Here is a 27893-nt window from a genome sequence, read left to right on the forward strand (position 1 = left end):
GCAGAGAGCACCAGCAGTATTTTCATTTTCCTTACTGTCCTCTTCAATAATTATAACAGATAAGTTTTTAATCTTATTTTTATGCCAGTACTTTTACTACCCATGAATACACAATAACCTGGGTTCAGGATAATTATTTACATCACTTTACAGAATATGGCATCTTAAGCGACCAGATGACTTTCCCTAAGACTTGTGGTGAGAAAATAGCAAAATTGAAGATGCTACTTAGCTCCTCTGAGAGTCCTAGAGACTCTCATCTGAGAGTCCAATGCTTTCTCCTCCCTGTGTGCCTTTCTTCTTATTCTTTAATGGAATGTTGGGAAGATGTGTGGGTGGTAGGATCTGAGTATTGAAGATGTGTGCCACAAAATTAAAATGCTTACCTATCATAACATTTAAATAAACTATGGGAGAATTCAACGGACAGAGGAGCCTGGAGGACTAGAATCCATGGGGTCACAAAGAGTTGGATATGACTGAGCAACTATCGCTTCGCTTCCCTAGAGGCTCAGTTGGTAAAGAGTCTGCCTGCAATGCAGATCTGGGTTCAAACCCTGGGTTGGGAAGATCCCCTGGAGAAGGGAATGGCAACCTGCTCCAGTGTTCTTGCCTGGAGAATCCCATGGACAGAGGAGCGTGGCAGGGTACAGTCCATGGGGCCACAAAGAGTCAGACACAACTTAGTGAATTTCACTTTTCACTTCTCACGTTCATAAAGCTGCAAGTTTTTGGATTGGACCAATTACTACACTCAACCACTTATTAATCATCATGATGAATGTGTTTTGTAGATGTATTTGTTGCTACGTCAGCTTATTTGTAAGAAATGTGGAGTCAAATTTTATTTATGATGGAAATAATAAAAAATACTCCCACACGTTCTGGCCTTGAGAGTTTCCAAAGCTTTCCACATGGTTATCAATTTGGATCTTCATCATAACCTCTGGAGTAGCTAGAGGTAATATAATTGCTGCTGGAAATGACAATATTCAGATGGAACATTTCAACCAATTTGCCAGGACAATCTTCTATTTCTGTGATGCAGATGTGGAAATGGAAAATAAACAAAAAGGCAGATTGAATGCTCAGAAACAGCATGTGATCCGGAATGTTGTTCACTGCTTCTTTCAGCAAGCCACAGAAAGATAACAAAGGCTACTGCGGCCAGTACAGAGGGGAGGTGTGCAATGCTGTCCTGGCAAAAGACGCTCTTGTTTTCTTCAACAACTCCTACGCAGACCCTGAGGAGGCCCAAGAACTACTGGTTCATGCTGCCTGGAATGAACTGAAAGCAGTGAGCCCATTCTGCCGGCCAGCTGCTGAAGCTTTGCTGTGTAACCACATCTTCCAAGAATGCAATCCTGGGGTGGTACCTACTCCTATGCCCATTTGCAGGTAAAATTAACAAATAAATAAATGGGGAAATTCTGTTTGTCTGCAAACAGGGGAAGTTTTCAAAAGAGGAAGTTGTCATGTACAGGAGTAAAGGCAAAAGCTAGCTTTTGTCCAGACTACAAGGTAATTAACTGGACAAAATTCTTACCCTGTAAATCTCTGATGGCTGATACAACATTATACATGGGACTTCCCTGGTGGCTCAGATGGTAAGGAATCCACCTGCAATGCAGGAGACCTGGGTTTGATCCCTGGGTCAGGAAGATCCTCTGGAGAAGGGAATGGCAACCCACTCCAGTATTCTTGCCTGGAGAATTCCATGGATATAGGAGCCTGGCGGGCTACAGTCCATGGGGTGACAAAGAGTCGGACATGACTGAGCAACTAATGCTTTAACATTGAGCTAGAAAATGTCATAAAGGTATAATATTCTATGATATTTGTTATTGTTTACATCATTTTCATATTCACAGATATCCCTACTTTCTAGGAAGTAAAAAACAAAATCCCAAACTAATATGGGTTTCATTGGTAAACCAAGATAGAGAAAATAAAGACTATAAAGAATTTCAACATTACTTGCCAATAAACATGAGATCTTCGTGAGCTTTTCAGAATATCAAGATACATTCCACCCAATATTCTAATTTAAGTACTGACACTCTTGTCTCATGGGAGGGGTGGAAGTAGTTATAAATATTTCTTTAAATCCCCCATACTCTTTAAGCATTGGAATTTATAAATCCAAGTTCAATAGAACTATCTTTGCCTCTATTTACATTTTATATAGCGAAGATAGGAATCGACATGAATTTTGAGCTAATTAGAACAAAGTTCAAATACTGTTTGTACTATTTTCTAGATGTATATGATCTGGGCTAAATTCAGTTTCCTCATTCGCAAGATAGAGTTGACAAGATTAAAAGATAAACTGCATCCATGGCATATATTAGAAACTGGACAGATGCTTTTTACTTTTCAAGGAAACAGGAAGACTATCAACATAGACCATTTCCATCTGTTTCAATAAAACCAGGAACTATTTAAATACTGAATAGTTTTAAGTGCTCTATTTAGCACACAAGGACCATGGAGAGGTTATTAAAACACAATGCTCCATTCTTCAACTTACTGTGGATTTTGAAGGTTTGGAGACATTTTAAGACTAATATAATTTGTTATTTCTTCAGTTAAGAGTATGTTTTCATCAGATATGACATCTAGATATCTCTTAGGGAACAACCAGAATTAAATTGAAGTGTCTTTCATATGCTAGAGCAAAATAAATTTATTGAGTAACTTTTCAACATTTACACCCTAGACCAGTTTTCATGCTTAGGCCACAGATGTCCTTTCTCAGGGTTGAATATAATTTACATTTTTTTTAGAAAAAAAAATTTGTTCTTTTTCAGAAAAAAAAATCTCTGTCATTGAGATGTCAAATTTATTAGAATAGCGTAATTATCTCTTAAATCTGTAAGCCATTAAATGTTTTTTCCTAATTCCAGTTGCTATTTAAACAAGTATTTTTAATCTGGAAATTGTTTCAATTTTTTAATCCTATAAACAATTTATTAATATTGGGATCAAAAAAATAAGTCTAGAAATTTTCACATTTTATTGTTTTTTCTCTAAAATATAATTAATAATTGTTTAAAAATTAGACATTTCAAGAGACTTGGTCTCTGCTTTTAAGGTACAAAATTCATATAGATTATATAGGTATTAGTGTCATGAGTAATTAAGTTGTTCGATCCTTTCTGCTGTTAAACAAGTTTTGCCTGTCTGATTCAACACAGTAAACCCTTCCACAATAACTGTTTTTTCCTAAGAAAAATTTCCTGCAGTCCTGGCAACTTCCACTTTTTGTACCAATAACATTAGGATTAAAATTGGGCTCATTGTAAATAACTAGTAAGTTTGCTCTTCAGATATTCTCATTTTGTCTCCTTGCATTTGTATTATATATTTTATAATAGTTTCTATTTGCCTTGATATTTCAAGGTGGTTCAGAAGTCTCCAACCACGTTATATTTTACTGCTACTTATTTGTAAGACTTTAAAACATATACTATTCATCCTGGTTTTCTAATCATAAACAATAACTTGTGCCTCTTTCAATGGATGATAAGGAATTTCATTTATGCAGTAAACATTTATTGAGCTCCTACTGGGCTCTAAGCACTATTCTAGGGCATTTATCCATGGGGTGTATATTGCAGCAGCAGAAGTCAGTGAGCAAGGATACATGATAAATAGACAATTTATATATTACCTTAGAAGGTATTAAGTGTCATAGGAAAGGGGAAAAGTGCCCCAGAAGTGCCAAAAGTTATATTTGCTGCTGCTAAGTCACTTCAGTCGTGTCCGACTCTGTGCGACCCCATAGACAGCAGCCCACCAGGCTCCCCCGTCCCTGGGATTCTCCAGGCGAGAGCACTGGAGTGGGTTGCCATTTCCTTCTCCAATGCATGGAAGTGAAAAGTGAAAGTGAAGTCGCTCAGTCATATTTAGGAAGTGCCAAAAGTAAACTTGAAAACAGAGCGCTACAGGTAGTTCTAATTAGTTAGGGTAACTGTACTGAACCCTCCATACTTGCTTTTTGAAACATTTTGTGGAATTATAAACCAGGCTAGTGTTAGTCAATTATGTTGTATTTGCATTCTGAGAATATTCTTAGCTTTTACATAATTGCATAGTCACGTACACAGCAAGTACCTGGAAGAGTTCTCTGTGTTATTTATCCCTGATCTCAGTCATTTGTTCCATAGAAAAATCCTGTTGTTGTTCAGTTCTCAACTTTGATTCACCTCTTGTTCAGCTAGAATACAGGTTTTACACATTACATGTAAAAAGTTATTTTTTATAACCTTACATAAATGTGTGTTTGACTGGTACTTAAGTCTTGTGCTACCTTCAGTTTTCCTTAAAATTCTTGCATACGGACCAGTTGTGGGGGCTGTGCTGTAATGAAGACCATATAAGGCAATCCTAAATTTTGTTCCTTTGTGGGAATATTTCTCTCTTGCCAGATAGTAGTAAGATTATTTCTTTAATTCTTGAGATTCAAAATACTTGTAAAATTCACCTGGGAGTAGATTTCTTTCCTATAAGTAATATAAAAATAATGGCTAATATATTTTCCTCATCAGATTTATATCCTTTTTATTAAGAATGTTTTCTTATAGTGTATCTCTGAACATTTTTCTATCTTTTTTATGTGCTCTAGTTTCTTGTTGGGATACATTGTTAATTTGTACTTTGAATTTCTTGCTTGATTCTCGCTCTCCTCATCGCCTTACCCACCATTTTTATCTTTCATTCTCTCTTTCTGCATTCAGTTAGAACTTCTAAAGTTTTCCTCTATCATTTGTTCAATATCTTGCCAAGTCATTTCTTTTTCAATGGAGATTTCACGTTTCAGTGAAACGAAGTTGTTTTCACTTTTCTGTAGTCTTTATTTTCTTCAGTCACTGTCGTGTTTAACTTAACCGAGTTTTCAGTCTACTTTCCTTTTCCTTTTGATTTTTTCCCTTGTGAAAAACTCTTCTGTAAAGGCCATGCTTCAGTGAAAGGCTTCATGTCAATGAAAACAAAAAAACATTTTTTAATTCTCTAGTGTTTTTTAACTTATAATAAAAAACAACTTGCCCAGGTATTTGCTTTCTCCACATAATGTGGGGCTAGTTTTCTCATATGTCCCATGTTGCTTTTGCATAGTTTAATTATAACATCTGAACACAAAAAGATGTGCTTATGCAACTCAAGGATGGAACCAAGCCTAGTTAGAAGCAAGCCAAGCAAGGTTTCTACAGTTCTTCAGCTTCGCAGAAGGCTGAAAGCCCCATTGCTTCCCCTACTCTTGCAGACATATTAAGAATCTACATCTCATTGTTATACTCATGACCCTCATTGTATCCCATCACATCTGTATGCACAGCCCAGTCATTTCACACATGTTCATTTGGTCCATATTGGCAAGTGGTTGCCTGGAAAAGTGGGAGTGTAGGCCTGAGCATTAAAAAACACATATGTATATGTAGGTACACATACACATGTATGGACACACACTTTCCTACTCTACACTTCAAATATTGAATGAATAACACTGCTATTATCCTTAATTTCATTCATCTTTAATATCCTCTTATTATGCATCCCAAATATCTTAATTTGGAACTAACCTGGTTTCTCCTGTGTAGTCTATCTTATTTTCTATAAGATAAACTTGAACAAATATTGAGCCACAAAATTCTATAGAATCCAACTAGTCTACCTCGTCTTTCTTCAGCCTCTTCACTCGTGTGTGTGTGTTAGTCTCTTAGTCGTGTCTAACTCTTTGAGATCCCATGGACTGGAGCCCACCAGGCTCCTCCGTCCATGGAATTCTCCAGGCGAGAATACTGGAATGGGTAGTCATTTCCTTCTGCAGAGTCTCCACTCACAGTACAACACAGAGATGACAGTTACAGCTTCATTTTCACATGGACGTTACTCTAGCTCTCTCAGATCAAAGCACACACAGCTATGGCACAGGACTCAGCTTCTCCAAGGGCAGGGCAGGGTATGGACCCCCAAGCTCTTCTATAACCATCCAGGAAGGTGATGTTACTCTGTTTCAAAGAACAAAGCACACAGAGACACTGACTGTGTTCCTCAAGCGCTGCCCATCAGCCCTGAGATTATAGAAAAACCTCTCAGGCTGGAGACTGCTTGACAATGATCCCTGACTTTAATGTGTGTGCTTTTAAAGTTCTGTATAACTTGTTTCTGAACCTTTGTAGTGATTTTAATATGAAGTTGAGAAAAAACATACCGGGGATTTCTAATCTTTTTACCTTTTGAACCTCAAAGTTCTTTCCTCCAGTAGCATTAGTGATGTTTTAAAAACAAGATAGTATTTCATCTCACAGGATAATATACTATATATTTCATTAAGTCTCACGTTTTTTACAAAAGGATCTATACATGGACACTTTTGCAAGAACAGACAGTATACTACAATGATGCTTTGAAAATATAGGATTTAGGCTCCAATTTGGCTTAAGGGTGCAGTGATTCATTAAATTTTGTTCTCCTTAAATCATTTTAGAGAATACTGCTTGGCAGTAAAGGAGCTCTTCTGTGCAAAAGAATGGCTGGTGGTGGAAGAAAAGACCCACAGGGAACTCTACAGATCCGGGATGCTTCTGTTCTCCATGCCAGACTGCAACAAACTCCCTAGCATGCACTGGGACCCCATGGCCTGTACCAGACTGCCATACTTAGGTAACAGAGTTCTCTTGAGACCTTGGAGATTCAGAGAAATGCACTATTTTGAGAAAACTGAGGTGTGAATTTAAATCTCCTATCATTTCTAGGCATTTCTAATTTTTTTTTGAGTTCTGCCTTCCTTCCATACCTAATAATAGAATCCTACTGCTATCCTAATTGCACCAGTTAGCAGCATAAGGATTTATTCCATTTGTTCTAAAAGAAATTAAAGAGTACTTTTCAGAGCTGTTGAAGATCTTACCTTACTTCATAAGCAGATCTGATGACAGCTTATAACATTTTTTGGAATATGCAGAGCAATGGCTAAGAAACATCTCATATTTTGTCAGAGAAGTGGAATAAAGAAATAAAGTCCTCTTTCTTAGCCAAGGAAGCAGATTCTTCAGCATGCAAAAATAAGCCACATGTTTGAAAATGCTGATCTCACGAAACAAAGCTGAATGGCTGCATGTTGCTTTAATGAACTTCATTTGTAAGGAACTATGTGGTTAGCCCTAACAGCTGGATTCATTCCAAAGACGCAATCCTTTCACATTTGAATGCAAAAAATGTTTTCCCGTTGTATATTAAAAAGCTGAAAGGGAACTTGTATTTCTTAGCACTCTCTCACAGAACATAGGAGCTATCTGGATGTTCCTAAAACAAATTTTTATCCTTTCCCCTTCAGATTATAAAAAAGAAAACCTAACAAGTAAGTATTTTTGTTTGTGCCCTTGAACCTTATGTGTATGTAACTGGATTCATGCATGCGTATTTACACCCATATTTCATGATGTCTAGGACAAAGTACAGTCTCTCTCTCTTAAAGGCTTTTCACTATACTCATCCAGGGTAGAATATGAAGGCAGATCATTGGAGATCCCAGTTTACAGCTCCTAATTAGGCCATGGAGAGCACGATATTTAGTGAATGATATAAATCCTATTTCCATCCCAAAGTTATTGAGCAGCATTGTCCCTTCTATGGCCATAAAATAAGCCAATTTAAATTATCATCTTTTGATTTCACATTCATGATTTTTATATCACCTAATTCTTTATAGAGGAAAAAAGTGTTTTGTGCCCTTGAAACCTTATGTGTATGTAACTGGATTCGTGCACGTCTATTTACATCCATATTTTATGATGTCTAGGACAGAAGTATAGTTTCTCTTAAAGTACAGTCTCTCTTCATTGAGCCAATTCATGCTCTTTCTTTGTGACAACTGGTCCTTCTTTTGGAAGACAGGTGTTTTTTTAAAACAGCTGGTTTTTGGTATATAGTTTACTGGGTCAAATCAAACAGTTTTAAAGGGGTCATCTCAAAATCTCTAGGAAAGAATTCTGCAGTCTTATCTACAGACCTTCCCCAACTCAACAATGAAACTTGTAGGTACCGTTTTAGAAAAGCAGGGGCACTGCTTGATTCAGGCTCTGGCACATGTTATTCCTTTTTTGTGAAATACTATCTCTCCTGACTCCCCCTACCCCCTTCCCCATGGCCGCACCCACACATATACCTTCGACCAGTTACACCTACTCACTCTTAATATTTAACTTAAAAGTTACTCTAGAAAACCTAGCCAGAATGCCGAAACCTGGACTCGGGCTACCCTTGGATTCTCACAAGCATCCTTGTTCTCACCACTCTTGTAACACTCTTCATATTTTATTGTAATTATTTGTTTTCTAATTGCTTCCCAGCTAAGTACTTTAACATAGAGAGTTGTCATGTCCACCACAGTGTCCTTGACACTTAATAATCAATATTCATTTAATAAGTCCATTAATATGTGGATGAATGAGTGAATAAGACTCCTCTGATGTTTAAAGGCAACGGATAAAGAGATAAAACTGATGAGAGAAGAAAAAGATTAAAAGGAAAGAAACTGGAGACTGAAATTGATAATGTGGACCCAAAGAGATAATTGATATTGCTCTAGGGAAGATGAGGGCAAGTCGATCAGAAACAAAAAACAAGAACTGAGAAAGTAAAACTCTCCTGAAAGAAGAAACAATTAAACCCATAAACAATTAAATGCATAAAATTCTTGTTGAACCTGTGCCAATTTTTCATCTTGAAAAAAATCTTACTAAATCATCGTGGCTTATTCTCTTACTATGCAATTAATTCCATTTTCTGATAGTATCGATTAAAAATTACCCTTATATATACTAATAAGGTTACATTGCCAATTCCATAAATTTCATTACATTCCTTCACATGTTAAATATGGTATGAATGGCTCTGGTGAAATGCAGATACAATAATAGTCCCCTCTCTCTTTTAATGATTGGTCCTGTTTTTTTATTAGCAGGAAGGTTAGCTCTCTGATTTAAATCCCCCTTCCCACTCATCTGGTGGCTCAGCTGGTAAAGAATCTGCCTGCAATGTGGGAGACCTGGGTTTGATCCCTGGGTTGGGAAGATCCCCTGGAGGCTACCCACTCCAGTATTTTGGCCTGGAGAATTCCATGGACTGTATAATCCATGGGGTTGCAAAAAGTTGGACATGACTGAGCGACTTTCACTCACACTTCACTCCCACTCATCTTGGATTGATTTTTTAAATCTTTGAATGTCTCAGTCCAAAGAAAGTCCGAGCAGCTTTCAAACCATCACAGAGGAACCTGGCAAGTCTGTAATGCCCATCACTGCTGTGACGCTTGATGAGAAATGCTGTCATTGGTCCTGCACACATATTTTATTTATTGCATTTATTGCTGTGCTGAGTTTCTTCTAGTTCCAGGTACCTGCTGGAGCCACAGGGGTGACCAAACTCCGTCTCCATAAGCTTTAAAATCCACTTACTTAGCTGTTGGTGCTCAGGGAAAAATCACTGTGTCCACAACTAGACTAAAAAGTCATACATGGGCACCCCTTATAATCTCTGCTTTTACAAGTATCCTATTTCAAATGGCTTCAAGCACTGACAGCAATGAAAGTTTTCCTTTGACTTTGTGATGTGTTATATTAATATAGCTCCTCTATGAAATCATTGTATGTGTGTGTGTGTTTTTACTATATTGCAGTTAATTGTTAATATTTCATTTAGGATCTTTTAAATCTATGTTCTATAATCTATGTCTGCACTTTTCTTCTGTGCTAACATTGTCAGGTTGTGATATTAGTATTACAACTTCCTGAAACAACCTGAAAGATTTTTCTCTTACTGGAACATATTATAAAACTGTATCTCTTCTAAGACTGAAAGAATGTAATCATAATACTATAATAACTTAAATTTCCTGATTATGACTATTTTCAGATTTTTAATTCTTCAATTTGGTAATTAGTATGTTTCTATCATTTCCCTCAAGATTTTTAAAATGTAACTCCACAGTTATATATTACTTCATATTTATTGACCTTTGAATCTATTGTTAAAATGACTTTATCATTCCTAATTTTGTATGTTTGTGCCTTTCTTTTTCTTTTAAAATTAAAATGCCACTGATTAGACTACTTGATAAATATTTATAAGACTATTGACCTATTTTTAAGTCTATCATTTCTGTTATGTGTATTCTAACTTATTAATTTCTGCTTGTACACAGCTGTTACTTTATCACCTGTTTTTCTTTGTTTTCTGTCGATTTTGTTTGTTTTCCAATGTCTTGAATTAGATGTTCAGCTCATTCACTTTCATTCTTTTAATTTAATGGAAGGAGATAATGCTATGAGTTTATCACTGAGCACATCTCTGGCCAAATCTCATAAACACTGTTAGGAAGTTATTTTGTAATCTGTAACTATGGCTAATTTCTACTCTTTGATTGAAAGGTTATCAATTTCTTTCTTTTTTTTAATGTCCTATTGGATTTTATTTAATCTACTATTAATTGCATTTTGATCAAAGAATAGATCTGCATAATTTCTTCTTTTGAAATTTACTTGGATACATAATCTTAGTAATTATGACCTGACAAAAAAGATTATGTCTATTGGTATCCCACAAATATTTAAAAATAAAGTTTATCTCTCTTTTTAGGGTACAAAGTTCATTCTTTAGTATTAAGACATTCTTGTTGATCATTAAAATATTTTCTATCCGTGTTTTCTTTACTTAATCAAATAAACGGATTTAAAATATAATTGACAGTGTGATTTTAATAGATATACAATGGACTTTGCACCCCATGAACAGAGAGATTTAGTATGACATCTTTTGGTTTCCCTGGTGGCTCAGATGGAAAAGAGATTTAGTGAGATTTAGTATGAGATCAGGGCTTTTCCCAGTGGCTCAGACGGTAAAGAATTTGCCTGCAATTCTGAGGAGACCCAGGTTCAATCCCTAGGTGGGAAGATTCACTGGAGAAGAGGAATGGCGACCCACTCCAGTATTCTTGCCTGGAGAATTCCATGGACAGAGGAGCCTGGGGGTGTGGGGTACAGTCCATGGGGTCGCAAAGAGTTGGACACGACTGAGTGACTAACACACATATTTTTGGTTTCCAGCAGTAATGCAGATTTTACCTTATTTGTATATTGCACTGAGCTTTTTAAAAGGAGTTTGAAATGAGTTTGTTAGATGAATCAGCTTTCTCATTGTGTCCTACTATTTCCATTTTCCACATTCTTCCATTCGTTTTTGTAAAGCAATAATACATATATATAAAAGCTCAGCTTCAGACAATCCTGACTTTAATTTCATAAAAATATTTTGCTTAATAACAATTTCCATGATTGTTGTCAGGTCATAAACAATATGATGCCTGTAAAGAACACTAGCTCAGGATCTGCATTTGTCTTGGAAAAAACGTGTTCTTTCTCTGTGTCTTATCTTTAAAATTCTTTGAGTCTATAAGCTGGATAACTCAGACAGTAAAAACTCTGCCTGCAATGCAGGAGATCCGGGTTCGATCCCTAGGCTGGGGAGATCCCTTGGAGAAGGTAATGGCAACCCACTCCAGTATTCTCGCCTGGAGAATCCCAAGGACAGAGGAGTCAGGTGGGCTACAGTCTGTAGGGTCACAAAGAGTTGGCCATGACTGAGTGGCTAACACACATAAGCTGGATTTACTTACAACTGGACCTCACTGGATTCTTACAATTGCACTTTATAGATATAAACCCAGGGAGAACCTGATACATAAACACATGGTCTTAAGTTTAGTTTACTGATTGCTTAAATACAAAAGTTGCTTCTTAAATGTTTAAGGATGAATGAAAACACTGTTGTTGACTTACAGCATTCCCGCCAATGACGTCCTCAAAGCCAAGTGTGGACATTCCAAATGCGCCTTCCTCCTCCTCGCCCTCCTTCTCTGTCTCGCCTGCGTACTCTATGACCGTAATCATCTCTATCATGTCCAGCTTTGCTGTATTTGTGCTTCTTACCATAACTACTCTTTATTGCTGCCGAAGACGAAAACAATGGAAAAATAAGAAAAGGTGAGACTCTAGTTTAAGTTCATCACTTAACACTTTAAAATTTTTATTTATTTCACTGGAGATGGGAGGAAGCATATATATAGTCTCTTTATGACACCCATTGCCTTGTTTTAAAGTTAAGCACCCCCATCACGATCTTTAAAAATGTCAATGACTTTTTGCATAGGATCCCTTGTCCTAAGGTTAGTTTCTTGCAGAAGATAGAATCAAAACCACAATTTGGAAGAATATGGTTGTTTCTGCTCCCCATTAGCTCCTTCAGCCCCACTGCCACTACCAGACTGGATGGTGACAAAATTCCTGAAGAAAAAGAAAAAAAGTGTCTTTAGATGCCAATCTAAAATCCTTTGTTGCTCTAAAACAGAAGGATCTTTCATAAACTTGGCATAATTTGTTTTGTTTCCTCCTAAACTCCTATGTCTCTGTTGAAGCTGAGTACAAAGCTCTCACCTGGTCCTCAGCTCATTATTGATCTTACCTGTCTTACCTGCAGAGAATCGGCAGCAGTAACCCTCACCACTCTTCCTTCTGAGCTCTTGCTAGACAGACTTCACCCCAACCCCATGTACCAGAGGATGCCACTCCTTTTGAATCCCAAGTTGCTCAGTCTGGAGTATCCCAGGAATAACATTGAATATGTGAGAGATATTGGAGAGGGAGCATTTGGAAGGGTCTTTCAAGCAAGGTAAAGTTGCCCACTTCAAAAAAAATCTACCCACTAAAACACCTTGTGTCTGAACAGCTACCAGGCCGTAAACTTGATATCTGTGTAATTATGTATAATATTTATTATCAAATTAGCTAAATCTTCACATAACTCACCTTATTGTTTTGGGTACTGTAGTTTGAGTCTTGATAATTTTCCCTCTTTGCTGGAAAATAGGGCTGTATTTATGGAGACAATCTTTATAAAGTGTTCTCATGATAAGCAATTTGCAAAATTGAATATTTTTCAGAAGAGAATCTTGTCAGACATTTTAAAACAATTTCTTGCATTGCTTTTAGTATTATTTCTAAAATCTCTTCCATTTTCAATTGCTATAGTCTTCACTTAAAATTTTCTTTGAACTAATGTTTCAGTTTAAGAACTCAGAGCCTGATATGTGTAGATACTAAATAGATGTTCACAGAATGGCAAGACAGAAAAGGAAAAAAATAATGTAGAAATGGCAGATAACGTGCTCAAGAAAGGAGTATGTATCAGGGCCAATGCTAGCCCAATTAATGTCTTTGTATGAGCTGCAATAAAATAACTTCTCTTCACGTAGCTCCAGAGACACATAGCTTGGCCACAGAATGTAGACTTGGTTTTAATCACCGACTGTCACTTTGGCCTGTTGCTCTTGGGCAGGACACAACATTACCTCTACATATAGTGGCCCTAGTATGGAGGTTACATGATTAATGAAAATCTCACACAAATATTTATTGGGAACCAAAAAAAAAAAAAAAATGAAGGGCTCCCAGGTGGCAGTAGTGATAAAGAGCCTGCCTGCCAGTGCAGGAGACGAAAGAGACACAGGTTCAATCCTTGGGTCAGGAAGATCCCCTGGAGGAGGGCATGGCAACCCACTCCAGTATTCTTGCCTAAGAACCCCATGGACAGAGGAGCCTAGAGGGCTACAGTCCACTGGGTCACAAAGAGTTGACACGAATGAAGCTACTTAGCATGAATGCATAAAACTGAAAGGCGCACTTGTAGGCCTGTAAATATAAAGATGAAAAAGTCATGGTTCCTGCCTTCTAGGAATTTAGATTCTAGCCAGCGATAAAGGGATTACAATGGTAATGATCATCTAGGCACTTCTGATTTCCTGTTATTTATAAATAACGCATCTTCAACCTTAATCTGTTTTGAAAATAACACTAGTGATTTTTAATTGGAGTCAAGAAGTTTTAAGTGTGACCATCTTTCTTTGGTTCGGTGGCTTTGGGAAAGCCTGCATGAGTGGGGGGATGTGGACAAACATGGGTAGTTATCATGTGACTATGTGTAATACTTCTGATCTTTGATTTCTTGCTCATTAAATGTATCTCTCAGGGCTCCAGGCTTACTTCCCTATGAACCTTTCACAATGGTGGCCGTGAAGATGCTCAAAGAAGAAGCCTCAGCAGATATGCAAGCAGACTTTCAGAGGGAGGCAGCCCTCATGGCAGAATTTGATAATCCTAATATTGTGAAACTCTTAGGTATGAAACTCTTAGGGACAAGTGGAGAAATGTATGCATCAGAAAAGAGAGACTTGCAAGCTTTTTCTCCTTTAAACTTCACTTCTGTTTTTTCTTTCATTCCTTGATCAGAGAGATGTCTCTGTTCCTCCCCATAGAATATTTTCTGTACCAGGGAGTGGAATAGTTCCTTAAATCACTTAAGTTCAAAAAATTGGAGTTTTAAAAATTTTCTCAGATAAATGTTTTGTCACTTCATTAACTGTCTGTTACCAATTTTATATTTTAATTGTTCATTTATTTTATATAGTTCATATAAATATACCAATTGCTAAAGTCCCTAGAATTAAAAGCTAATACCAAAAGAAACAAGCCAAGATAACAGCATTTTCATTTCCTTTCCTTTTTGAACAGAGACTTCTAATTTTTGCCTGAAAAAATAATGGAGTTAATAATCTATTTGTATGCTGGTGTGAAATTGTGATCATCTGACCTAATATTTCAAGTTGTCCAGTTTCCCTCTTAAATACAGAAAGATTTTAGAATTAACAAATGCCTTTATGGTACACAAAGAGTCGGACACAACTGAGCAACTGAACTGAACTGAACTTTTTGGTATTAAATCTAAGGTTCTATTTATATTAACATTTTTTTCTTTCTGGAAAATAAACGTTTGTAAATTTCCCTAAATGTTTAACTGCAGTAACCTGAATATTTCATCTAAGATCTTTGACTGTTTTTTTCCCATTTTTCAAATTTCACAAAATAGTTTCCTTATCATCCTTCTTCAGAAAGGAAGCAGAAAAACAGAGCAACTGTATTACATACTCAAAGCAAACATCTATTCATAAATTCATTTGCTTAATATTTATGGAGTACTTGCTCGCCAGAAAAGTGGTAGGTGTGTGGAATTGAAAGAAGACTTAAGACATAATCTCTATTTTTAAAGGGATAAAATGTTGGGGGAAAAAAACCTCAGCTGAATGGATAATTATAACAGGCTGGTAGGTAGGACGCAGGACTAAGGATAAAGAATAATGGAAGGAAAATCTGATCCAGGAAAGGTCAGGAACAGAGGCCCCCTCAGAGGACGGATAAATCAACTGAATCTTAAAAGAGAAGTAGATGTTTACACAAAGAAAGGGGGTCAGGATTCAACTATGATGCTGTCAATAGAAAACCAAGGCCCCACTTCTTCTGATCTGGTCATTTGCTTTTGGACAATGTTTTCCAATGTGTACTTTAGAAACGCAACCTCTAACAAGGGGCCTATTTTGGTTGCAGGAGTGTGTGCGGTGGGGAAGCCCATGTGCTTGCTCTTTGAATACATGGCCTACGGGGACCTCAATGAGTTCCTCCGCAGCATGGCCCCGCACCCCGGACGCGGCCTCAGTCCCAGCGACCTGCCCCCCGGCTCACAGGCCTCCAGCCCCGGCCCCCCGCCCCTCTCCTGCGCGGAGCAGCTGTGCATCGCCAGGCAGGTGGCCGCGGGCATGGCCTACCTCTCCGAGCGCAAGTTCGTCCACCGCGATTTGGCCACTAGGAACTGCCTGGTGGGTGAGAACATGGTGGTGAAAATCGCCGACTTCGGCCTCTCTAGAAACATCTACTCGGCGGACTACTACAAAGCCAATGAAAACGACGCCATCCCCATCCGCTGGATGCCCCCCGAGTCCATCTTCTACAACCGCTACACCACGGAGTCTGACGTGTGGGCCTATGGGGTGGTCCTTTGGGAGATCTTCTCCTACGGCCTGCAGCCCTACTACGGGATGGCCCACGAGGAGGTCATCTACTACGTGCGGGATGGCAACATCCTCTCCTGCCCTGAGAACTGCCCCCTGGAACTGTACAATCTCATGCGTCTGTGTTGGAGCAAGGTGCCTGCAGATAGACCCAGTTTCAGCAGCATCCACCGAATCCTGGAACGCATGTGTGAGCGGGCAGAGGGCCGTGGGGGTGTCTGAGGTCCAAGATGGGCGAAGAGAAATCGCCAGCATCTTCTCAGACTCTGGGAGCCAGAGGAGTGCAACGCCCGAGCCCCCAGGAGACCCAGATAGCAAAGAATAGTAGCAGACATGGGTACCATGCTGCTTGTTTCTCAGAAAAAAAAAAAAAAAGACTGGGCAGAACTCCTGGAGTGGGTGGAAATTGGGTGAAGGGAAAGGCAGGTGAGAAAACGTGTCAAATAACCGGAGGTAACTACTCTTCCTCACAGGGAAAGTTTGTATTACATATTGTACCGGAAAGAATGCCATCCTGTTCAGTTCCTGAATTAGCTGGCAGCAGAATAAGGCTCTGCTGTATTAAAAATTAATATGAACTGTGGTTGAGAGCTTCATTTTTAATAGAGTTCATTCCTGTCCATTAGGAAAGTAGTGTATTTTCCTGTAAGAAATTTAGCTCAAGCATAGAAAACTCCAAAGAAGGAAAAACCATTCATTGTCTCCTCACCCAAAGATGGGTGTTGGTTTTTTATTCAATTTCTTTCTTGAGTTTAATGCACACTTTTATATTTGTTTGTATTCGACAGAGTTGTGGTTTACTTTATTGATAGAGAGTTTCCAAGGAATAAAGTGATAATCAGCAAGATTATATTTTTATTGTGAATTTTAGTTCTCTTTTTCTTTGTTTCTTTAGAAGTTTTCCTTTGTGTACACGTGTCATGAATTTAATCTGCTTGCTTTATTCTTACGGTTTTTTTTTTTTCTGAAAATGTCTTTGTGTCTATTTACCTTTTCTTTTTGAAAATTTTATTGGTACCTTTTTCTTTGTCTCATCTTTCTTTATTTAGGACTTGGTTCCTTTTTGGTATTTGGCTATTTTTTCCTTTTATTTCACCTATACAACAAACACCTTGGCAGAAATAATAACTTTCTAAGTAACATTATGGACTGTTACATATATACCTTTTGCAAAGTATATTACTATTACTATTTTCTTCTGTACCTGCTTTTGAAATTACCCATTTCAAAGTTGTCATTCATTAATTTTATTGCCACAGACTATTCCACAGTTTATAACATGGGAATTCACAAGATGCTCATGTGACTGAGTTATTTCAAACTGATTTTGCTCATTCTGACATTTTTTTCCCTTCTAGAAACCAATTTGATAGGTAGCAGGATTAATATAGGGCTATTCACCAACTTTCTGCATGACTGTTCACTTGTCTTGTTACATCTTATGATTCTTAAAAAGAAAAAAGCAAGACAAAACAAAACCCTCTGAAACTCAGATTCTTGGTGCACAAGATTTCCCTGTGGAGTCCAGAAAATATATCTTTATCTGAGGCCAACATGGATATGAGTTTCTTCCTGATATTATATAACACAGAGTCTCCTGAAAAGCAAAGAAATGGGAAAGAGAAAATAGCAGTCTACTCTGTGGCCAGTTTACTTTCATTCAACCTAATTGGTAGTAAGGACAGTGGAGAAATGGTCTGAATTCTTGAAAGTAGATTTTCCGGCTGTCCTCTGGAGGGCTCTACCTAATATCTCCAATTGCACCTGCAAACAACTTTGTCATCTTTGCTAGAAAACCTGCAATGCCTTGTTCATAGTCACTGAAGGCCACCGAGACAAAAACACAGTTTTCCCTCTCTTTCACCAATGAAAACTCTTATCAGTTTTACTTTCTAAAGCCCTCCTGCACACACCACCTCCCCTTTGAAGCGACTACCCACTGTTCAAACTCTATTGCTATCTCTTCTCTCATCTTTCTCCCATTTCAGTCCAGATAAGATTCCATGGGCTATGGCAATACAAACTGACTCACAATTCTGATTTACAAATAAGGAAGCCGGGAGTTAGGACTGAGACCTTGAGACGTGCCTTAGATTCAAATCATGCTTTGAGACAGTCATCCAAAGAGCTAGATGAGGAATGAGGTTGCAATATGAGTCTAAGACAGAAGGCCAAGAGGCCAGCAAAGCAGAAAACTTGAGGTGGACCACCATCAAGTCTGGAACTTTCCTGTAGACATCCATGGCATGACACATGTGTGTCATGTAGGCTCTGAAAACTTCAAAGACATCTTTTTCCTCAGCTGACAGAGTTTTATTATAAAAGAAAAGCCATGAAGTCAGGCCAATCAGAAAAGCTACTCTATTGAAAAGCAGGGGGACTTCCCTGATGGTCCAGTGGCTAAGACTCTGAGCTCCCAATGCAGAGGTCCCAGGTTCCATCCTTGGTCAGGAAAGTAGATCCCACATGCCACAACGAAAAGTCCCACTTGCTGCAGCTGAGACATGGCACAGCCACATGAAATAAATGAAAATTAATTTAAAACAAAAGGAAAGCAGAGTCAGGGTAGTGAGAGTTACTTGGAGGACCTGCCATGGGGCTGGTGCAGCCGAGATCATGTTGCCCTTCGGAGCCAGGTTTCCACCAGCTTGTTCCATTGTCTGCCACTTGGAGCTTGCTTTGCTTCCCTCCCCACTGCAGGGTAACTGCCCTTACTTTGCTGTCTCTTCCTCATGCCTTCTGCAGCCTCACAGATTCTCTGTCTGTGTGCCCTTTATGTGCTAGTGTTCAAGATCTCAAAGCAAAAATAATCATAGATATATCAGTAAATATAGTGAATGAATAAGTGGACAAGCAAGTAACTATAATAGAACCCATCTAATTTTATTAAATATTTAAAGAAACTGAAAACTAAAATAGCAACTAGAAACCTCATGACAATAATTGTAGTAATACTATCAGCTAGCTTTTCTTGAATACTTACCACATATATTCTAAGGCCTCTAAATATATGTATTTATTTCAATTAAAGTAAATGTATTAACTTAAAACACAACATCCCTGTGATGTTGTAGCATCATTATGCCCTTTTTTAGGTGAGGACACGGGCACAGAGAGGTTGTGTAACTGGGCTAAGCACACAGAGCAGCAGAACCTAGGTTGTGACAAGAGGCTGAATTCTCAGTCACCATACCAAAGTGCTTCTAATGATTCCAGAGGAAACAACTGAAACTCGATGGCTCTGTGGAGGTGATTTATAATTTGCATCTGGTTTCAAAGCATACAGTATATCCCTTCTACTACCGATTTCCAACTCCATTCTTTTCCCTGAATAACAAAATGTATATTTTAGCATTGTTGCTTTTATAAAAAAAATCCAACTGATGGAATGTGTATATTTCGTGAGCTCTAAATGCATTTTTACGCTATGTCAAGATCACTGTCTTATTTCCTTGGTGCTCGTCCCAAGGTTCTGTATCTCAGGGACAAGGGCCCAGTATTTACCAGTGTTGTTTTCTTTTGTAAATACAGATTTCTTTTTCCATTTTAAAATCAGTGTATAAATTAAAAAAAAGAGACATCAGGAGAGACATTTACAGGGCTGTTGTCACCAACGGACAGGACCGGCATCAGTAAAGCACCCACAAGTGATATTAAGTGGCAGAATATTAAATGTGACGAGTTCCAGGGACTGTGCATAGTGCCAAAAGAATGCATTTGCTGGTATCACAATTGAGCAGGAAAGGGGCCCTCCTTCCAGTCTGCAGGATATTAAAAACCTGTTCTATGTCATTCAGTGTATTTCTAAGAGTACAATTTAATTTCCGAATAATATTCCTTTCTTTGGATGTACCATAATTTAGCTATTTTCCTATTTTTAAAACATTTGGGTTTTTGAACTGAAAACATTTCAGTTTTTTCCAATTTTCAACTATTACGAACAATACTGCATTGGTCATCCTCATTTGGACATGCCATAATTATTTCCTTATAGAAATTCTGAGAAAGAGAATATCCAAGCCAAATGGCATGCACAAAATTAAGGCTTTTGTTATGTGTTGTCATATCCTCTAGAAACACTGTTCCCGTCTCTGCATTGTACAGGGGATGTCATAGCCCTAAACATATGCTGTCATACACAGAGAATTAATTCTGTTTTTTAGAAGGCTTTTGTCTACTTGATTATAAATAAAGATGATCTCATTTTTATTTTTAAATTACTAATGAGATTGCACTTTCCTTGTATCTAGGTCATTTTATAGTTCTTATTTTGGGAATCATCTATAAGTCATTTTTCTATGGCGTAGTTCATTTTCTGATTGATTTGTAAGTCATTTTATTTAATAAATAGTAAACCTTTGTTATACTTTGCACAAAACAGAAAAATATGTATATAACTTTTATTTTAAGATAGCATTTGCTTTATTATTGAAAAAGCATATTTGTTTATTTTTTTGAAAAAAAATCAATAATATACAAATAAAGAAAATGAAAAAACACCGCTAGTAGTAACTAACATTAACTCATGATAAATATAGTTCCAGTCTTTTCCATGTAGGTAAGAAGGTAGATGAGTAGACGAGAGAGATATAGACAGACAGATAACCATTTTAAATGAAAACAAGATCAGTCTGTTCTATTGGTTAAAGCTTTGTTTTTATCAGAGTGTATCAAACATCTTCAACATCAACAAATATTCATGGGTAACATGATGTTCATGTGTAACTTCTGATGATGAAATAATATTCTGTTATATGAAGTTACAACTTACTTAACTATTATTCCAAGGTTGGACATTTGGTTTGTTTCTGTTTTTCATTATAAAATACAGTATTTTTATAATCCTATAGTTAAATTTTGTGAGCATCCAGCTCAAGTGATTTCTTTATATATAACTCCTACAAATAGAATTTCTAGATCAAAGGATATACTTTCAAAGCTTTTAGTACACTGACCAACTACCTTCTTGAATTATCAGTATACAATCTTCCAGCTAGATAAGAGTCTTTTTCTTTCAATTTCAACAATACTGAGCGTGAGCATTTTAATAATTTCCAGTATAATAATTGAAGGTGTTCTTTTTTTTTTTTTTTTGTAGCTTATGCTTACATTTCTTTAAATAAGATAAGATTGAACATTTTTTCAGTGTTTGGAGGATAGTTGATTTACTCTGTGATTTGCCTCCTACTGTTATTTTTCTATTGGGTAGATTTCTTGCTTGCTACTTTATAAAAACATTGTATATATTAAGGAATTAAATTTTGTCATACATGTTTCAACCACTTTTATCATGTTAAAAATGGACACTTCTATTTGTCTTTTAAGATAGTAAAAGATTTTATTAATCAGGAAGGAATGTTGAATTTTCAGTCTATTGAAATGACTGTGGCTTTTTCCTTAATCTGTTACTATGTAGAAATGTAAGAATTGATTTTCTAATGTTGAAATATTGTTATGTTCTGGGAATAAACTCTCTTTGGGTGTCATATCAGTCTTTTGATTTACTACCAAATCTGATTTATTAACATTTACTTGCATCAATATTTATAAATTCATGGAATTAAAAGTTTATCATTTTTTTCTCTGTTAGAGCTTAGTTCAGTTCAGTCACTCGTCGTGCCTGACTATTTGTGACTCCGTGAACCACAGCACGCCAGGCCTCCCTGTCCACACCAACTCCTGGAGTTAATCCAAACCCATGTCCACTGAGTCGGTGATGCCGTACAACCATCTCATCCTCTGTCATCCCCATCTCCTCCTGCCCTTAATCTTTCCTAGCATCAGGGTCTTTTCAAATGAGTCAGCTCTTCACATCAGGTGGCCAAAGTATTGGAGTTTCAGCTTCAACATCAGACCTTCCAATGAATACCCATGACTGATCTCCTTTAGCATGGACTGGTTGGATCTCCTTGCAGTCCAAGGGACTCTCAAGAGTCTTCTCCAACAACTCAGGTCAAAAGCATCCATTCTTCAGCGCTCAGCTTTGTTTATAGTCCAACTCTCACATCCATTCATGACTACTGGAAAAACCATAGCTTTGAATAGACAGACCTTTGTTGGCAAAGTAATGTCTCTGCTTTTTAATATCCTGTCTAGGTTGCTCATAACTTTTCTTCCAAGGAGCAAGCATCTTTTAATTTCATGGCTGCAGTCACCATCTGCAGTGATTTTGGAGCCCAAAAAAATAAAGTCTGTCACTGTTTCCATGTTTCCCCATCTATTTGCCATGAAGTGATGGGACCGGATGCCATGATCTTAATTTTCTGAATGTTTAGCTTTAAGCCAACTTTTTCACTCTCCTTTTTCACTTTCATCAAGAGGCTCTTTAGTTCTTCTTCACTTTCAGCCATAAGAGTGGTGTCATCTGTGTATCTGAGGGTATTGATATTTCTCCCAGTAATCTTGATTCCAGCTTGTGCTTCATCCAGTCCAGCATTTCTCATGATGTGTATAAGTTATGTGTATTTAAGTTATATGTATTTAACTGCATATAAGTTAAATAAGCAGGGTGACAATATACAGCCCTGATGTACTCCTTTTCCTATTTGGAACCAATCTGTTTTTCCATGTCCAGGTCTAACTGTTGCTTCCTGATCTGTATACAGATTTCTCAAGAGGCAGGTCAGGTGGTCTGGTATTCCCATCTCTTTCAGAATTTTCCACAGTTTATTGTGATCCACATAGTCAAAAGCTTTGGCATAGTAAATAAAGCAGAAATAGATGTTTTTCTGGAACTCTTTTGCTTTTTCCATGATCCAGCAGATGTTGGCAATTTATTCTCTGGTTCCTCTGCCTTTTCTAAAACCAGCTTGAACATCTGGAAGTTCACAGTTCACATATTGCTGAAGCCTGGCTTGGAGAATTTTGAGCATTACTTTACTAGTGTGTGAGATGAGTGAAATTGTGTGGTAGTTTGAGCATTCTTTGGCATTGCCTTTCTTTGCAATTGGAATGAATCCAAAGGTCAGGACTGACCTTTTCCAGTCCTGTGGCCACTGCTGAGTTTTCCAAATTTGCTGGCATATTAAGTGCAGCACTTTCACAGCATCATCTTTCAGGATTTGAAATAGCTCAACTTGAATTCCATCACCTCCACTAGCTTTGTTTGCAGTGATGCTTTCTAAGGCCCACTTGACTTTACATTCCAGGATGTCTGGCTCTAGGTGAGTGATCACACCATCATGATTATCTGGGTCATGAAGATCTTTTTTGTACAGTTCTTCTGTGTATTCTTGCCACCTCTTCTTAATATCTTCTGCTTCTATTAGGTCCGTACCATTTCTGTCCTTTATTGAGCCCATCTTTTCCTGAAATATTCTCTTAGTATCTCTAGTCTCTAGTCTTTCCCATTCTATTATTTTCCTCTATTTCTTTGCACTGATCATTGAAGAAGACTTTCTTATCTCTCCTTGCTATTCTTTGGAACTCTGCGTTCAAATGGGTATATCTTTCCTTTTCTCCTTTGCTTTTTGCTTCTCTTCTTTTACAGCTATTTGTAAGGCCTCCTCCAACAGCCATTTTGCTTTTTTGCATTTCTTTTTCTTGGGGATGGTCTTGATCCCTGTCTCCTGTACAATGTCATGAACCTCAGTCCATAGTTCATCAGGCACTCTGTCTATCAGATCTAGTCCCTTTAATCTATTTCTCACTTCCACTGTATAATCAGAAGGGATTTGATTTAGGTTATACCTGAATGGTCTAGTGGTTTTCCCCACTTTCTTCTATTTAAGTCTGTATTTGGCAATAAGGAATTCATGATCTTAGCCACAGTCAGCTCCCGGTCTTGTTTTTACTGACTGTATAGAGCTTCTCCATCTTTGGCTGCAAAGAATATAATCAATCTGATTTTGATGTTGGCCATCTGGTGATGTCCATGTGCAGAGTCTTCTCTTGCGTTGTTGGAAGAGGGTGTTTGCTATGACCAGTGTGTTCTCTTGGCAAAACTCTATTAGCCTTTACCCTCTTTCATTCTGTACTCCAAGGCCAAATTTGCCTGTTTCCCCAGGTGTTTCTTGACTTCCTACTTTTGCATTCCAGCCCCCTATAATGAAAAGGACATCTTTTTTTTGGTGTTAGTTCCAAAAGGTCTTGTAGATCTTCATAGAACCATTCAACTTCAGCTTCTTCACCATCACTGTTTGGGGCATAGACTGGATTACCATGATATTGAATGGTTTGCCTTGTAAATGAACAGATAATTCTGTTGTTTTTGAGACTCTTTTTGTACTCTAGTCCATTTCTTCTAAGGGATTACTGTCCACAGTAGTAGATATAATGGTCTGCTGAGTTAAATTCACCCATTCCAGTCCATCTTAGTTTGCTGATTCCTAGAATGTCGACGTTCACTCTTGCCATGGTTTGACCTGTTTGACCACTTCCAATTTGCCTTGATTTATGAACCTAACATTCCAGGTTCCTATGCAATATTGCTGTTTACAGCATTGGACCTTGCTTCTATCACCAGTCACATCCACAGCTGAGTGTTGTTTTGCTTTGGCTCCATCCCTTCATTCTTTCTGGAGTTTTTTCTCCACTGATCTCCAGTAGCAAATTGGACACCTACTGACCTGGGGAGTTCATCTTTCAGTGTCCTATCTTTCTGCCTTTTCATACTGTTCATGGGGTTCTCAAGGCAAGAATACTGAAGTGGTTTTCCATTCCCTTCTCCAGTGGACGCCATTCTATGAGAACTGTCCACCATGACCCATCCGTCTTGGGTGGCCCACACATCATGGCTTAGTTTCATTGATTATGATAGTTTCCAAAACTTAGGAGTTTCTTCTTCTAGATCTTTGTAAGTTTATTAAAAATAAGTATTACTACTACTACTACTAAGTCGCTTCAGTCTTATTAATAAAAGCAATACATACACAGGGTCTTTTGAACTTCCAGATGTTCAAGCTTGTTTTAGAAAAGGCAGAGGAACCAGAGATCAAATTGCCAACATCCGCTGGATCATGGAAAAAGCAAGAGAGTTCCAGAAAAGCATCTATTTCTGCTTTATTGACTATGCCAAAGCCTTTGACTGTGTGGATCACAATAAACTGTGGAAAATTCTGAAAGAGATGGGAATACCAGACCACCTGACCTGCCTCTTGAGAAACCTGTATGCAGGTCAGGAAGCAATAGTTAGAACTGGACATGGAACAATAGACTGGTTCCAAATAGGAAAAGGAGTACATCAAGGCTGTATACTGTCACCCTGCTTATTTAACTTATATGCAGAGTACATCATGAGAAATGCTGGGCTGGAAGAAGCCCAAGCTGGAATCAAGATTGCCAGGAGAAATATCAATAACCTCAGATATGCAGATGACACCACTCTTATGGCAGAAAGTGAAGAGGAACTCAAAAGCCTCTTGATGAAAGTGAAAGAGGAGAGTGAAAAAGTTGGCTTAAAGCTCAACATTCAGAAAATGAAGATCATGGCATCTGGTCCCATCACTTCATGGCAAATAGATGGGGAAACAGTGGAAACAGTGTCAGACTTTATTTTTCTGGGCTCCAAAATCACTGCAGATGGTGACTGCAGCCATGAAATTAAAAGACACTTACTCCTTGGAAGGAAAGTTATGACCAACCTAGATAGCGTATTCAAAAGCAGAGACATTACTTTGCCAACAAAGGTCCGTCTAGTCAAGGCTATGGTTTTTCCAGTGGTCATGTATGGCTGTGAGAGTTGGACTGTGAAGAAAGGTGAGTGCCGAAGAATTGATGCTTTTGAACTGTGGTGTTGGACAAGACTCTTCAGAGTCCCTTGGACTGCAAGGAGATCCAACCAGTCCATTCTGAAGGAGATCAGCCCTGGGATTTCTTTGGAAGGAATGATGCTAAAGCTGAAACTCCAGTACTTTGGCCACCTCATGCAAAGAGTTGACTCATTGGATAAGACTCTGATGCTGGGAGGAGAAGGGGACAACAGAGGATGAGATGGCTGGATGGCATCACAGACTCGATGGACGTGAGTCTGAGTGAACTCTGGGAGTTAGTGATGGACAGGGAGGCCTGGTGTGTTACGATTCATGGGGTTGCAAATAGTCGGACACGACTGAGCGACTGAACTGAACTGAGCTGAAGAAATATACAAATAAAAAAGCCACCTCTTCCAAATCTCTAGTTCCAGCTTAAGTAAAAACTACTTACTTGTAGTTTACCCCCTTCTAGTTTCGGTTCTACTGACAATGACCACAGCAGTTCTAACAAATATGCTTAAATCTCTTTCTGAATTCATCAGTTAAAAAAGGTATGTAATACCTCCCTTCACGAAAAATGAGCAGGTTAGAGCACTTTTACTGAGACATCTCTCAATTTTCTGAATTATTAGTTAGCTTTTATTTTAATTATTTATCATTATAACTTTAAAAAATACACTTAAACATCAGTTCCCCAAGACAGTAGACATGAAATCAACAATAAACAAATAGGACCTAATTGAACTTACAAGCTTTTGTACAGCAAAGGAAACCATAAACAAAACAAAGTGACAACTTACTGACTGGGAGAAAATATTTGCAAATTATATAACTGACAATGGCTAATTTCTAAACTATGCACACAGCTCACACAACTCAATAAAAAGGAAAATCAAAAAAATGGGCAAAACACCTAAATAGATATTTTGCCAAAGAAGACATACAGATGGCCAACAGGCACATGAAAAGATGTCCGACATCGCTAATTATCAGAGAAATGCAAATCAGAAGTACAATGAAGCCACCACTCCGTCAGAATGGCAATCATTCAAAAGTCTACAGTTAGCAAATGTTTGGGAGAATGTGGAGAAAAGGAACCCTCTCACATTGTTGATGGGAATGTACATTGGTGCAACCACTATGGGAAAAATATGGAGGCTCCTTTAAAAACTAAGAATAGAGTTGCTGTATGATTCTGCAATCCTACTCCTGAGCATGTATCTGGAGAAAACTATAATGTGAAGACACATGCATGCCTATGTTTACTGTTGCACTATTTGCAAAAGCAAGACATGGAAACAACCTAAATGTCCATCAACAGACACATGGAGAGAGAAGATATGGTGTGTGTGTGTGTGTGTGTGTGTGTGTATACATACATACTATAGCTTCTTTATATATATGTGTATGTATGTGTATATATATTTATATAAAATGGAAATAAAATAATGCCATGGTAGCAACATGCATACACCTAGAGATTATCATACTAAGTGAAGTAAGTCAGAGAAAAATACCCTATATCACTTCTATGTGAAATCTTAAATGTGACACAAATGCACATATCTACAAAACAGAAATAGATTCATAGAGATAGAGAAGAGACTTATGGTTGCCAGAAAGGGGGTAAGGAGGTTGGACTGGGAGTTTGGAATTAGCAGATGCAAACTGCGCTATAGAGACTGGGTAAACCAAAAGGTCCTACAGGATAGCACAGGGAGCCGATATTGAATATCCTGTGATAAACCGTAAAAATATGAAAGAGACTGTGTATATGTATAATTGAATCACTTTGCTTTATAGCAGAAATTAACATGTTGTAAATCAACTATACGTCAATAAAATAAATATTTAAAAAATACACTTAAACAAAGCTTACCCATTGACTCTGGACTATGGAAGATGCAATTAAAGCTTCCACACTTCCTTCTACCACTTCTTCCCTCTCCTTCATGTTCTAGCATGTGTTTCTAGGCTGTCCAGCTGTTTCTATGCTGTCAGGATCTTTAATGTTTGTACTTTTTTCTGCAATGAATAAAGATTTGAGTATTGACTGTAGGTTGATTCTAAGCATGGGAAAAAAACAAAACAAAATACCTACAACAGTGTGATTATGTAATACTTAAGCATTGCCACAAATAGTGGTAATTATTTTATTTTAATAAAATATTTTAATATCCATTAACACTTTATCTCTTCTATGTCATGGATGAAATATAATTTAAAATATCACAATATTTTAT

General features: G+C 37.7%; 1 protein-coding gene across 2 annotated transcripts in view; it reads left to right on the forward strand.

The window, feature by feature from the left end:
* MUSK (muscle associated receptor tyrosine kinase) overlaps positions 1–21444 on the forward strand; it is a 99458-nt gene extending 78014 nt beyond the window's left edge. The window contains exons 9-15 of one of the 2 annotated variants that reach the window (XM_059889194.1): positions 1135–1398; positions 6491–6666; positions 7340–7363; positions 11843–12044; positions 12538–12729; positions 14086–14234; positions 15498–21444. In XM_059889194.1, the coding sequence (XP_059745177.1) occupies positions 1135–1398; positions 6491–6666; positions 7340–7363; positions 11843–12044; positions 12538–12729; positions 14086–14234; positions 15498–16180 (1690 nt within the window). In that variant the 3' untranslated portion in view covers positions 16181–21444. The remainder of the gene's footprint in view (positions 1–1134; positions 1399–6490; positions 6667–7339; positions 7364–11842; positions 12045–12537; positions 12730–14085; positions 14235–15497) is intronic. The other variant, NM_001192352.3, reaches the window with a different exon arrangement.
* Positions 21445–27893: the final 6449 nt, after the last annotated feature.

Source organism: Bos taurus, chromosome 8 (genome assembly GCF_002263795.3).
Source record: "Bos taurus isolate L1 Dominette 01449 registration number 42190680 breed Hereford chromosome 8, ARS-UCD2.0, whole genome shotgun sequence".
In the NCBI taxonomy this organism is placed as follows: Eukaryota; Metazoa; Chordata; class Mammalia; order Artiodactyla; family Bovidae; genus Bos; species Bos taurus.